The 14,702-nt window shown below is 39.9% G+C and overlaps 1 protein-coding gene across 1 annotated transcript; it reads left to right on the top strand.

Annotated features, from left to right (window-relative positions):
• The first annotated feature begins 1,689 nt into the window (after positions 1 to 1,689).
• On the top strand, positions 1,690 to 14,102 carry LOC115005007 (F-BAR and double SH3 domains protein 2-like). Its single transcript, XM_029426778.1, has 6 exons — positions 1,690 to 1,900; positions 5,049 to 5,146; positions 7,564 to 7,609; positions 12,557 to 12,633; positions 12,858 to 13,002; positions 13,914 to 14,102. The coding sequence occupies exons 1-6, from the start codon at positions 1,880 to 1,882 to the stop codon at positions 14,085 to 14,087; spliced, it is 561 nt and encodes a 186-aa protein (XP_029282638.1). The 5' UTR covers positions 1,690 to 1,879; the 3' UTR covers positions 14,088 to 14,102.
• The last annotated feature ends 600 nt before the right edge of the window (positions 14,103 to 14,702 follow it).

Here is a 14,702-nt window from a genome sequence, read left to right as displayed (position 1 = left end):
GCCTTAATTTAATTTATATTTCATAGTTTATAGTTGACATCAAGGTCAAAACTCCTCCACTAACGAATGATCAAAGTTGTCTACAAACGAACTAAATTGTAAATTGTTTGTTCATATGATTCAGTTGTATAGTTTCTTGTTTCTTATTTTCTGATATGTGTCTGTCTCCAGTTGCTGGAGGGTCAAACAGAAAGAAGTGCAGGATTTGTCAAAAGGTTAATATGTTGCATTATTAGATTTATCAGAATGTTGACAATTAAAAAACCCTCAAGACTTGGAAAGCATCGCCAAGATTTATTTTATAATATTTTGCACATACAAGTTACTATATGAAGCATTTTCACAGCCCTGTATACATACACACTGGTGCAACTTGTATTATGCTGATATCTGGCTGGGAAATAAGAGTGACAGGAGTAAGTTGAGCCTGAACAGGAAATAAGTCAAATTAAGAAAAATCCTTTTATTTTGAAAACTGCTCATGGAACCTTAATGATATTCCTGCACACTTGACAATGGTTCTTGGTGGAGGCGGTGGCTCGTCATGTGACCGCAGAGAGCCAATCAGAAGAGAGCCAACCCAGCTGGGGTTGTTGTGCACTAGTAATTATAATATTTCACACCACTAACATTATCTTTTTTCTTTTGCATGATTTGCCTTTGTAATTTGTGGGGTTGCGTTCATATATGTCATCCTCCACCACAGTTGTCACCTTGCAGGTGGTGAGAACAGCTGACATGGCATATGAAAGAGAAACAGGAGTTACAATGAAGTATGATTATTGAGATAAGGACTTGGGAAGTTATCTGTATGAGTAGCCACAAAGGTATTAACAGTAATGTATGGATATTATTTGATTGCAAGATAAAAAAATATGATTTTTCAGACTCCATTGATAGTTTCGATGTTTTATTTTGAAGATTTTATTTATTGTATATCGTTATGGTGTACTTGTCTTTCTTAATGCTATAAATAGGTGTCCTTGGAAAATAAAATAAAACCCTTGTTCTGCTCTGTCTTTGAGAATAAAACATTCCAGGATGCCAACACAATAACAGGCAGGGTGGCAGGAAGTTGAGCATAATAAAAGGAATGCATACAATGAAATGTGGTTTTAGATATTGTTTTAAAAGGACAACTAGAGGGTTGAAGTAGTTTGAGATTTAGAGTAAAAAGCACAATATTTACCTCTGAAATGAAGTGGAGTAGAAGTATAAAGTACAATAAAATGGAAATACTCAAGTAAAGCACAAGTATCTCAAAATTGCACTGAAGTACAGTAATAGAGTAAATGTACTTAGTTACATTTCACCACGGGGTGTTTTACTCTCTCCTTCAAAACCTTCATCTTCTTTGGCAAACATAGGCTCGTGATTACACTGTTGTGAGTCTGGGAGTGTGAAAATATACATAGTAAGTATTTTACAAATAAAACAGTAAATACACACAATTAATAATTGGAGAGAATTACAATAAAATAAAAATAAATACACACATATCTATGTATATATATATATACAGGTAGTAATCATTACCACCATACAGTCAAAAATAATAATTATTATTGAATGTTAAAGTTAATTTGTCTGCTTTTATTTTTGAAGAGTGTGTACGGAAGTAGTATTCTTTTTCTTTTCTTTTTTCGAATATGACCGGAAGTGAGTTGTTGAATTAAAGCTAGCTTCACGCTAATGTTTTCTGTTCCCTGGGGCCACAGTGTTTTCAACGGGACTCAACTAACTACTTACCGGACTCGCCATGGCCGCTTGACCCAGGCTGAAATACCCTTCTTCCGTTATAATTTCTTAGAAACATTTGCACAAACTTTTCCCAGACAAACTTTCGTCTTTTGTGTAGTTTTTATGTCAAGAAGGAAGGATGCAACCCCCACCGAGAAAGGTGAGTTTTCCCGTTGTAGCCGTTGAAGCTAACGTTACTTGTGGTGCATATTTAACGGTTGAAAATGTACGCTTTGTTGCTTGTCGGTTGGCTTAAACGATAAACTTACCTTCGTTTTATTCGGCAAATATTCAGTAGTTTGTTGTCTTCCAAGTTTAATTAGCTTCTGCTGTTTCTTTAAATAGTAAAGAAGGAAGAAAAACTTGTTTAAAAAAAAAAGTCCCATGTGCCACAATTTATTTTTTAGGGAGAATAGCCCCGTTAACCGTGGTTCCCTCTCGAACGGTTCTGCCAAACTACATTCAAAAAGTTAATAATGTAAACAGTTTTACAATATCGACTTAGAAAACAACTTCACACATTTTAGGAAATTGCGTTACCGAGGTGTTGTGTTACATCGGCGCACAAGTGATCCGTCAAGCAACTCTTAAGTTCAAGTAAATATCAAGTTGGGTTCTCACTGTGGAGCAAGATTCTTGCAATAGCAGGCGGAATAAAAGTTAATATTTTAACTTAATGAAATGCAGTTTGCGTGTTTTGTCTATGCCGATTTTGGAGTTAAAACAAATGTCCAAAACCACATTTTTGCTCTGTTATTTAAGCACGTCTGGGAGCCATGAAACCGTAAATTGACAGATTTTTGTAAGTAGTTTGGTGCACGTTTTTCTCGTTAAGGGAAGTTTGGTGGAAAGAAGAAAAACAATAGTTTCCGTTATGTATTCATATCCTTACTTAGAATACTTTACCTAGTTTAAGAGTGAATAAGTGTTTTTGGCGTTTTTACTTATGAAATAGACGTAAGAACTAAAAATCTCAGCAAAAGTCTGTCTGTGCGAAATCTTTTTCATGTGGGATCATATTTCCAAACATGGCTCAGCAGCACAGAAATACCTTTTCTACCCCAGTACTACAATGCTGTTAACTGGATCAAATAAATGCATGTTTTGCTTATTGTTTGTTTGTTTTAATGTCAAAACTGACTGACTTTATGGAAGCTAATTTCCCTTTCTTTGGACATTTGCATTGCCCACCATGAAGGGTTTGTTGTGAATTATTTTAGAAATAGTTTCTTGGGAGTATCATGAAGTTAAAAGCACTCTGACTCGGCTGACATTGACAGATGATGATTGATGATAACATCCACAATTTTCAGTTTGAATATCTTGCTTTATATCTTGAATATCTTGCAATTATTGAACTTTAATCTGTCTCATAATTGAAATAAAGAAAGAAAACAGTGTCAGTTATCAGGAATGCAATCTGCTCTCTGCACTTCCTAATTGAACTCCTGTCCAATCATAAGCCCAGAGAGACTCACCTTCACTTTCACTCCCAACATCTGAAACTAAGACAACGTTTAGCCTTGGTCAAACTTGCTGTAAAGCCATTTAAACAGTTAAATATTTGAGAAAATGTGAGGACATGTGTGAAATTGTCCCAGTTTCATAAAGTTTAATGTTGTGTTTAGAAGAAGAGCTTTCAGATATGACCTTGTTTTATGTCTTCCTTGAGCCTCATGTTGACGTTTAGCACTTGCACTATATTTCATGGCTGCAACTAACAGTTGATTTCATTATCTATTTATCTGCTGGGGATTTTCTCTCTCGATTGTTTGTTTGGTCAGAAAATACTGCAAAATGTCCATCAGAGCCAATTAAGACATTTTCAAACGGCTTGTTTTGTTAAAAACCCAAAAATAACCACAGAAAGAAATGCAACAAGGCCTCTCAATTGATAAGGAACATGATTCATGATCAGCTATTTTTCTTTCAACCGATTAATTGACTAATTACTTCATTTTACACTGAGGATCGTTCAATTCCAGGTGTCATTGTGTCTCTGGGCAGATGAATAATTTGAGGCAAATCACCATTTTTGTTGGCCTGTCTGGTTCTACCTTGTGTTTTTGTCTCTGCTACACCAGAGGGATCAATTGGATTTGTTAAGTAGACTTAAAACAGACACCTATTGTATCCCTGTATTCTTTGCATTCACTAAAAGTGTTGCACCATGAACACACACTGAAGTTTATTTTGACTCAATCCCACACACACACCGTCCTGCTGCCACAGACACTCACTCGAGCACCAAATGTGGATTAATCCGCCGCTTAAAATAGTCTCCAACAAATGCAATATTTACTCCTCTTTTAACGTTCGCTAAAAACAGCCCAGCTGGTTTAGGAAATTAAAGTATGTGTGTGAAGTGTTTTTAAAGATTAACGACTTCAGTATGAGCGAATGTACTTGTGGAAAGTCACAAAGTATCGAGACATGGTGGAAAAGCACATTTGTTAATTGAGAAAAAATATAGAATTACGTCGTCCTTAGGCTTTTAGTTATATGAGCAATTATAATTAAGCTAATATCAATTAATATGAGAAATTATTTTCTCACTTAATTGATAAATTGTCAAACATTAGGTATTCAAATAGCTTTTTATATTATAAGATGTATTGTAAGAAGTGTGAAAGTATCGAAACGCTCAATCCACACAGCCCGACACTTTTCAAGAGTTTTGAATCTAAGTATTCTAAATGTGTCCCAGTTGCTGTGTATGTGAATGAAAACAGCTGACAGGAAGTAAACATGGACCCAAGCTGGTGCCTAGCATTACAATTACGCTGAAACGTGCTAAAACGGAGCGTTTTAGACGCGTATATTCAGATGGACAAGAGTTTTTAGAACATTGAAGCATGTAAACATGTTCTTCCCAAAACACAAGTATGATCCTGGAAAGAGAATAATATGCAACCTTTGAGTTTACGATCTTATGTGACAAATTAATTGCCGATTTATGTTTATATCTTCATTTTATTTGCGGTTATTGAACTTTAATCTGGCTCATAATTAAAATAACTATAAAAAAAACCGTGTTGACAACACTCCCAGTTATCAGTAATGAACTGCTTTTTATAATTAATCCAACGGCCAATGAGAAACCCTGAGAGACCGACGCGACGCCGTGATAATGAGTGCAGCTCATTTTCATTAACAGCACTTGTGAGCACAGCTGCTTCAGCACTCGCCTCTTGAGGTGTTGGTATACATATGGGAAATATTTTGTCTCCTTTTGTCGTTCTGTACAAGCTGTAGAAAAGAGACGATATTCTCTCTATAAAGCATCTTTTGTCCCTTTGCCCCCGCAGGTCCGGGTCACCCAGGAGCTGAAACACACTCATGCAGAGCAGATGAGCAGATTACAAATCAAACACCAGACAGAGTGTGACCTCCTGGAAGACCTGAGGTGAGCAGTCAGAGGTCAAACTGTGGAGTACCTTTTTATCTTCACATGATCATAAGATGGCCTCGTCTATACGTATACACATGTTTTAGACACAACCTTCGTTTTCCAAACAAGTGAAGCATGTCGTGTCTGGAGTTTTGCATTTTAACTTCACATATATTAGTAAACTTACAAATTGAGCTGCATTTATTTGCGAAAAACTACATTTTACAAGACTACATTTGAACACATCATAATAACGTTATAGATTTACCTTCGCCCAATATTATCTTTTGCATAATAGAGCCTGAACGCACCATAGTGCAACTCTACTCCGCAGGCTGCTAACAGCTGAGAATGTAGCATCATCAGGACAGTTTGGTTTCCTATTGTCCCCGGGACGCCGTTGGTCTCGAGCCCTGACGGTGCTCCCGGGTAGGTACCGTCAAGTTTTCAGAATTTTGGCATGGACTTGGTACCGAAGTATCCCTGCCTTGAATAAAGTAGTTTTTTTTTTACTTTGGACCACGAGGGTAGTTTCTGCCTTTCTGTCGGCGCTTCCTTTAACAGTTAATGAAAGGGTTCAACCTGTTCATCTTTACACGCAATTAAAAGCCAGACAGTGAGTTTTATCCTCCTACAATACGATGTTTGTTTTCTCACACAGTTGCAGAATTGATTAATTCTATATTATCTATCCCTTTTTTATTTTATACATTTATATACAAGTGTAAGTAAATATTTAATCTGGACTTGTGGTTGTTTGACAGTCTTTTTGAAAAACAGCAACTTAAATCCAAAGATTAACGTGTAATAGTGTTTAAGATTCTTGGATTAGGCCATGTAAACACTTAGTCTTAGAGATACACACACACACAGCTTTAGCGCTGCGCTCGGATGCGCAGGCATTTCAAAGGTTGAAAAGCCAAAGGTTGTGTTTTCAGCCTTAGTGTTGGGTTGAGTTGACAGCCTACTGGCTCCCCACTTCCTGTCTGTGGTCGGTGGCAGAGCTCTGAACCTCCAAACAGCTGGAAGTTAAGGTCATAGAGAGCTGCCAGATGTTCTCACTGCCCTGAATTGTTCGCTGTGGGAGGCTCAGTAACATTAGTCTGTACAGAAACAATGAGAAACTCTCCTGGTACAGAATTCGCAGGGGTCACCTCCTTGATCTTGGACGAGAAATGATTCAGCAAACTGGAAATTGCATCTGCTTGTCAGCAAAAACGTTGTTTCGGGAAAGGCAGGAAGTGAGAGTGGGGGCTTTGTGGAAGAGAAGGAGAAAGAGGAAGGGAGCGGGCTAAAGGAAGAGAGGGAAGCTCCCAGGAAGTACGGCAGATTGTTAAGAGCCGCCGGGGTGGAGCAGCGCAGTCGAGTCTCGACACGTTTAATGACTTAATGATGACTTTGCTGCAGTCAAGTCTTTCCCAGGGCACTGACCTCTCTTTTCTTAGACTTTTGTATAAATCTAACTTGAGTTGTCGTTAGCTTTGTTCCTGTTAGTGTAAATCAAGCCGGAAACCGCCAAACACCACTTTAAAACTGACATCACTGACATCCGGCACATTTTAGGATTTAAACATGTAAAACCAGCCAAACGTTTTTGGCTATTTAAAACATCAGGAGTTCACTTGATGTCGGTGCAAGAATCCAAACGTGTTCTTGCATCGACATCTTCTGAGCATGCCGTGTGAAACCATCATCGAAAAGGCAATAAAAGCTTCAGCTACAGTAGCCTCAGATGAAACAATCAGTGTCGACAGACAGCGGGACTTTCTTTGCTGGTTTTAGGGGCCGGTGACGTGAAGGAGAACAAACGGTCATTTCCCGTCATTATTTAATGTGCCCTTGTTATCATGCATGAAAGACTTATGAGATCTCAGTACTCCCAACACATTAACGCGCTTTCACAGCAAACCTGTTCGGTTCGGTTAAATCTCATTTCTTGTTTGTTTTGGGGCTGGTGTGAAAGCTGTCAATCAAACTGCTTGAAAAATGATGATGCAGGATGACAGCTGTCAAAACTGTCCAATCAAAGAGTTGAGAGTTAGTCTGTGAGACTTCATGTGTACAACACGTTTGTTTGTGTCTTTGCATTTCTGTCCATGACCTGCTACAGGTGTGAAAGTGGTTCAGACTACCTGAGATGAATCATCTCAGGTAGTGTATCTATGTTGACGACTGACTGTCCCGACGTGCACAACTGTAAATATGTTGAAGTTGGATGCTGTTCAGGTGGAACTGAAACAGACGAAAGGTCAAAGTCCTTTTCTTTTTAATTGGCCTTTCTAAATGCGAGACAGCCGGTATTATATACATGTGCTATACTGTTTCTGTGACTATATTATAACCACTTGTAATTATTTATATATTATATATATATTGGGTATTCATCCTTAATTGTGAATCTAAGATACATTCACTCTCTTTCTTCTCTTCAGGACTTTCAGCCAAAAGAGGGCGGCTGTAGAGAGGGACTACGCCCAGGTGAGTAAATCTTCAGTGTCTCTCACGGTGCTACTGATGGCCGTTAACGCCATCGCTGCCTTGTCATTTGTGTTGCTAAAAATACAGTTGGCTTTTACGATACTGTCGTCTAAAGACACCCTACGACAAGTCGAGGTTGAGGATGTGGTGCTAAGAAAGCTCTTTGTTCTCTTGTGGCGAGATAACTCATGAATGGTAACCAGCCACAGAAAAACCCCCACAACAGCAAGAGAGAAGGAACATCCAGTAGTGATCCGCTGGCTCGTTTCCTCCTTGCCGTGTTGTTTTGCCCGCAGCTTCCTCAAGACGTCAATCGGCCGTCTGAAAAATCCCTTCTTGCCTTTTTGGCTCTGTTCAGGGTTTTGCAGCGCTGTGAGGAATGTCCACCACTACTGTGAAGAGAGGAGGCGGGGGGGCATGTCTGTAGTTATCCAATCAGCTACCTTACATGTCTGTTTGCCCATGTGCATCTGGTCCTGAGGGGGGGGGGGGGGGGTTCATAAAGGTGGCTCAGAAAAGCAGCGATTGTTGTGAAAGGCCCGTCTTAAACACACAGAACCAGATTTCAGTGCAGCACAGATTTACTGACCCCCGGGGGAACTGGGTTCTGTTACAGTTGCTCCATTTTACAAAAACAACAAACATTTTGTTGCATGCATTACTGGATGAACTGCGCAGCCTTCTAATCATAACATCGTGTTTATAAATGATGCCGCAACAAACTATTAAACAACTTTAAAGTATCAAATAGGGGATTTATTTCACAGACTGAAGTCAGGACGTTTCCTTGGGTTGTACAAGCCATATGGTGAAAATGCATATTAAAATACCTTCATGTCTCTCGACTTGTATATTTAATAGACGTCTTTCTGTGTTCTTTAATTTTATTAAAGTATCATTTAAAGAAATGGTGAAAGTGTTACTTATTCCGAGGCTAAAGCCAGGGGTCATTGTTTATTAGCTTTAATCTGTCGTCTGTCTTGCGGTTTGAGCAGCTTCACGGTCCGACTTCCCTCAGCTGCTTTTAAAAGATCTGTTATTAACTGTGGTTTTATGTTACTGGAGTAGTGGAGTAGTATTTTACTTACTGCTATTGTTGTGGTCTTCTTGACCGTGCTGTGATATAAAACTGACCGTCGCTGCATATTGTCTGCTTGTTTAGTTTATAATAGAAGTGCACAAAGTGACGTTGCTCTGCTGTATTTTATCAACATTATTGTTGATGCAGTTGATTTCTTGCTAACGTTCAGTGAGATCTTCACGTCGTGGACGATCCGTACAGTTTGAGCATACAAGACGAAGGTTATGGCCAATTAAACTTGCACTTGTTCTCCATTCAAGAGAAGCTAAAAGGGGGAAACGATGTGTTTTTGACTCCTCTGATCTCTGATGGCTCTTCGTACATTATTTATATTGCTTGGCTCGGCCCGTGTTATCATGTCGCCCTGCATAAAAGATTTACATTGTGTAGAGAGAGAAGTAGAAGCACAGAGTTTTATAATGTGCTTTATCTGTGGTGCAGCACAATAATGTATCTAACTATTACCATCAGTAGAGCAGCAACAAGCGCTTGAGGCTCTTTTCTTTTTTATGGTACACTTCCTCCTGGAATAATTCCTGATTGGCTACAGAGTCCATTTAAAATTGTGAGCATGTGTCTGGCAGCTGAATAAATGTAGTTATCAGCTGCAAGTCTTTGCTGTGTTGGCACATTTGTATGGGCAGGAAAACGTGCATTGCACAAGTGTATTGAATGATGACATAGTTTCATTTATATGCATTTAAATGCTATATTAATGCAGTGCAAATTTAAAAAGCAATAGTGAAACTGAGGCATGTTCGGGTCCAATGCAGGGTCAAGCTCAGCCTGCAGGCGAGAGTTTGTAACCCTGTGCACGTGTGTTTTATTGTAGAAGTTCTACCCTTGTTTTGAAAGTCCGTTTTTGTCAGAACTGAGCAATGCGACCCGGTTCTGCTGTTCCATACTTAGTCATCATCAAAGCTGAATGTATTTCACTGGAACCTTTTTGATAATTGTTTTTAAAAAAACAGATAAGATGCCAAATAAATCTCTGGTTCCAGCTTATCAGCTGTGAATATTTGCTGTTTTTATGATTCTTTGGGTTTAGGACGTTTGTTTCTGCTGAAACGAGATGAGATGAATCTTTATTGATCCCGGCGAGGAAGTTTGATTGTTGCAGCTGCACAAGAACACAGCAATAGTACAGACGAGTGGAGACGAGTGGAGACGAGTGGAGAACGTATAAAAAATAAACTCAGAAGAATAGAATATAAAAAAAGACAAAATTGCAAGATATTTGAATAAGTCAACTCGAGCTTTGGGGAACTTTTTATTATTATTATTATTATTATTATTATTATTAATAAAACAATTAACCAGAGTGATGTGATTATAGTCATTAGGGTGGAGCATATGATGAGGAGCTGAAATGATTAGTCGATCGACAGAAAATTAAGCACCAGATATTTAAATAATTGCTTTAATTGAACCAGAATGCACAAACATTTGTTGGTACCAGCTTCTTAAATGTGTTTGTATCTAATTATAAATGGAATATATTTAGATTTTATGCTGTTCATTTGACAAAACAAGCAATCTGAAGATGTCCCCTTGGACTCTGGGACATTTCTATGGACTTTTTCCCCAATTTGCTTACATTTTATAGACGACACGAGTAATTGATTAATTGGAAAAATTGTAAAATAATCGTAGCTTCCAGCCAGAAACCGTCTTCCCTGTGTGCCTCAGTTTGAAAGGTGTTCTGTGTGTCTGGGCTTTGCTGCCTGTTAGTTATGTGATCAATCAGATACCCGCTGCCAATGGTTGAATCAAAGTGGGTCAGAGTGTCTCTGGCACTCATCGTCCCCTTTGGTTTCACCCCCCTCTTCGTATTTCTTTATTTTTTTTCAAATCTTTTCTTTACGCGCCTTTTTTCTGGGTCTCTTACACCTGCAAGCTGCTTTAGCCATTAGCCGATTGCTATTCAAATCACACAGTTGTGATAAAATGTCCTCCTCTGTGTGGCTCTTCCTCTGCCTCGCATCCCCTCCTCCTCGCCTCCCCTTGTTCCCATCACACTATTCAGGCGTGTCCGCTAGGCTAGCCCAGTCTCTATCTGAATCCCACAATGGCTGGGTTTGTAGCGGCTTTTGAAGCTTTGGCACCAAGACCGACGAGTTCAGAGCCGAGGCCGAGCATGGTCAGGACTGCATGGCATGTCTTTCCCCAGCGGACAGAGGAAGGATAGATGGGCTGGTTTCAACGCACAAATCGCTCGAGTGAGCAAAAGCAAAGCAACAAAAACATGTAAAAAGTTGTGTTTCTTTTTAACATGAAGTAGAAAGCTTGGATCATGAACGCGAGTAATATAAATAACTGTATCCCACGTACACTTTGTCCTGACGCGCGTTCAGTTCTTTCTGCTACCCAGAGAGCCGGTTTTACTCCTGATGAATTCTCTAAAATACTTTAATAGTGTTATTAAATTGTATATTTCTAGTGAATGCATAACTTGTCTTTGATTTGATACATTTCATCCATGAATTTCTAACTTCAATACTTTGAAAGATATTCTATAGCGTTCTCATGACCACGGGGAAACGTTGACACGACTACATTATAAACAATAACTCAAACTTATTCACATTAATCTTCAGGAGGGAGTGCACATGTTCAATAGCCTGAGTGTCACACATTCAAAAGGCAATAAAGTGCGCACACACACACACACACACACACACACACAGCTGCATTGCCCAGATGACCTCCTCTCACTAACTCAGTGCCGTCTTCCCGTTACTTCTCCCGTCACGTGCATCATCGTCGACCATACACCGTGCTTTAGAAGTTAATGCTGATGTTGTACAAACCTAATTTAAGCAGTCTGAAGAGTCATTATGGAGAGATTTATCATATAATGACACAAAAATGTACTTTCTATTTGTCATGTTGGACATTTAGACCAGATGGAATTGAAACTTTGTCTTTTCTTTAAGTCTAATTCAATGTTTTTGTGAGATATAATTACATTTTCTGACATTTCTACATTTTCATTCTCCCAAAATGCTGCATCCTACAACTCCCATAATGCAACATAATAGCTAGGTGATCTTTCAGAGTCTTTCTGTCTCTACTCATGTTAGTATGTCTAGTGTTTGTCTTCATTGTGGTTTAAACCAAATAATTATGGTGATGATTTCTTTGTTCCAAACCATTTTGAATGTGGCTGAAACATTAGAACCCAAACAAAGTCATTTTATACCCAGAACAAAACGAAAAAGGCAAATTAAGCCAATTAGCTGGAGCTTTTACGAGTCTGTCTAGCAGCATAATTATTTAAGAGAAAATTGAAAGTTTGCATCATCTGAGCAATGCTGAAACATCTTCACGCTCTCGTTCCATCAGTTTTATTCTGGTAACAGTTCTGTGACATACCAAACGTGCACCAGAGATATCCTCCGTACTCTTTTTGTTTTGCTCTTCTCGACTCGGTGCTGCTATTTCGGTTCTTCAAAGGCTAACCTCAGTGTTGGCCGAGGTGGAGGAACCTAATATATCTCCAGGGGGGAATGTGGTCTGAATAAATTACATTTTTCTTGCACAAATTGAGTCTACGTCAGCATAAAAACCAGCAAGTGAGACCAAGCTCCAGACTCTAACAGGTGATCGAGTCCACGCCGTGCTGAATCACATTGAAACCTGAAAGTACGTTTTAATGAGCCTGGACTTTAAGAAACGTTTGCTTTTTATGCTTGGAGGGAAAGCGTCTCCTCGTGCTTCTGTCTGCGTGCTCTGGCTGCCTGCTGGTTAATAACACGAGGTCAGAGGTCTTCTTAACATGTCCCTCTGTGAAGATGAGACGCAGGAAGTGTATGTTTGTGTCGAAGGTTAAAGGTCATCCTCTGCTTTTGTGTCTTCTCTTCCAGGCCCTCCAGAAGTTGGCAAATCAGTATCTAAAGAGGGAATGGCCGGACAGTCTGACAGAAGAACAAACAGACCATAGGTAACAGCTTTCTCCACTCTCAGTACATCATGTTCTCTACTTAAAGGTAGTCCAAACGGGAATCATGATCAAGATTTTCTTAGGGATGAACATGTTTTATTGCAGAGCATCGTGTCTTCGTTAGCTGCTGACAGCTAACCTTTGCTAAACGCAAAGTGCAGCAGAGGTTGAGGGAACGTCATTACAAATAACCCGTATGTGTTGTGGTTATGTTTTTGTTTTAGGAACATGTATTGTGTATGGAGGGCATATTTGGAAGGCACGGTCCAGGTCACCCAGTCCAGAATCAGCGCCTGTGATAACTACAAAGTCCAAGTCGCCGATCCAGCCAAGACGGGCCGTCTGCAGAAGGAACAGCAGCTGAGGAAGGTAATACGGGTCAAACGAAACACGTACTTTGTCCTCTGGTCAGTGTCACTTAAGGATCATTTCCAGTGGGAACAACCGGAGTAATACTGATAAACGGTGCAATAAACAAGCGGCTGAATGAGGGCAGACGTCACATCATCTGCTCTTATCATTAGACGGATAGTTCTGATGTTCTGTTAGGTTGTATGAGGTACTTATCCGCAGTCAGTGTGTTACAGACAGGAAGCTAAGCAATGTTCTGGACGGGGCAGCAGTAAAGCTCATTTTAACCACCTACAGAAATCAATATTATTTTAAGAGTGCGCTATATTTAGAATATTTCCACTGCGTTACCTTTCCGTCAGACAGCTCTTACTAATGCTCTCTTTAAAACCACCAGACCTTTTCCATATGGATCAGAACACGAGAGAAAACACAATAACACAAGTAACTTATCGAGGCAGCGTCTGACCAGCAGCCTCCATCGTCCGCCAGGGGAAATTATGCTTCAGACGCTGTTTTAGGGTTCCCTCTACGTCTGTCCGTTCCATTCTTGTGAACGCTAAACCTCACGAACGCCTAGACGGAAGTTCTTCAAATTTGGCACAAACGTCAACTTGGACTCGAGGATTAACTCGTACGAATTTGGTGGTCAAAGGTCAAAGGTCACTGTGACCTCACAAAACACATTTCTGACCATAAGTCAAGAATTGTTTAATGACTGCTATCAGCCGAGTTTCGAGCGCTGTACATCTGGAGGCTCATCCACGTATAAATATAACCAGCTCTGCTCTCTGCTCTCTTGTTCCTCTGCCTGCATCCCACACGCCATCATGACATTACTCACCACACAGGAGTTTGCATATTCTTGTAGATATGCTTTGCAGGAATAATACTTTTGCATAAATGTATTATTCCCCCCCCCCCCGCAGTGTATTGAACAGCTGACGGTGGTTCAAGCTGAGCTGCAGGAGTCTGTGAAGGAGCTGACCAAGAGCAGGAAGAAGTACCAGGAGGCCGAGACGATGGCGCAGGCCGTCCGAGAGAAGGCAGAGCTGGACGCAAAGTATGAACCAAATTACTCCACCATCTTTGTAAACCTGTGAATACACAAAGTGGAACATGTCACCGCTGCCTATTCAGCATCACATTTTGATTAAAAGTTATTTTACAAATGTACGGTTTGTGGAAATAATACCTGAACTAGTTAAGTGATGCTGATTCTGCCTGTAGTCCCTGGAGGTGCCGAAGAGCATTACATTTCATAATAATCAGTAGAAATCCTCTCCAGACATGTTTTGAGACATTAAAAACAAAACTCTTTTATTCCGCCGTGAGGGAGCCGTCTCTTGTCAACATTTTGTCTTGGCACACGTGACCAGCTGGCACTGACTCCCCACATTGCAGACATTTTTCTGCCCATCAGGAGCGTTTATTATAGAGCTCAGCTCGGTGAAGTTATGCAGCTGGGCTGGCACTCATTCTAATACTACAAATACTACTTTCTGCTGACTTGATGTGTACACACACACACACACACACACACACATATTCTTCTACATGTCTGCAGAGTGACTGGAGGTCATTGAGGTGCAAAGTTGGATAATTTAATCCCTGTGGTGATGTGCTCACATTCACACTGTTTTCTTTTGCTAGATGATTTACACAATCTTCTGTGTGTGTGTGTGTGTGTGTGTGTGTGTGTGTGTGTGTGTGTGTGT

The sequence above is a fragment of the Cottoperca gobio genome, unplaced genomic scaffold (assembly GCF_900634415.1).
Source record: "Cottoperca gobio unplaced genomic scaffold, fCotGob3.1 fCotGob3_237arrow_ctg1, whole genome shotgun sequence".
Taxonomy (NCBI): domain Eukaryota; kingdom Metazoa; phylum Chordata; class Actinopteri; order Perciformes; family Bovichtidae; genus Cottoperca; species Cottoperca gobio.
This window is presented reverse-complemented; position numbering and strand designations above follow the sequence as displayed.

Coding starts and splice junctions, on each gene's coding strand:
- LOC115005007 (XM_029426778.1), top strand. CDS start 1,880: ATGCAACCCCCACCGAGAAAG. Junction 1,901..5,048: donor TGCAACCCCCACCGAGAAAG/GTGAGTTTTCCC, acceptor TTGCCCCCGCAG/GTCCGGGTCACCCAGGAGCT. Junction 7,610..12,556: donor TAGAGAGGGACTACGCCCAG/GTGAGTAAATCT, acceptor CTTCTCTTCCAG/GCCCTCCAGAAGTTGGCAAA.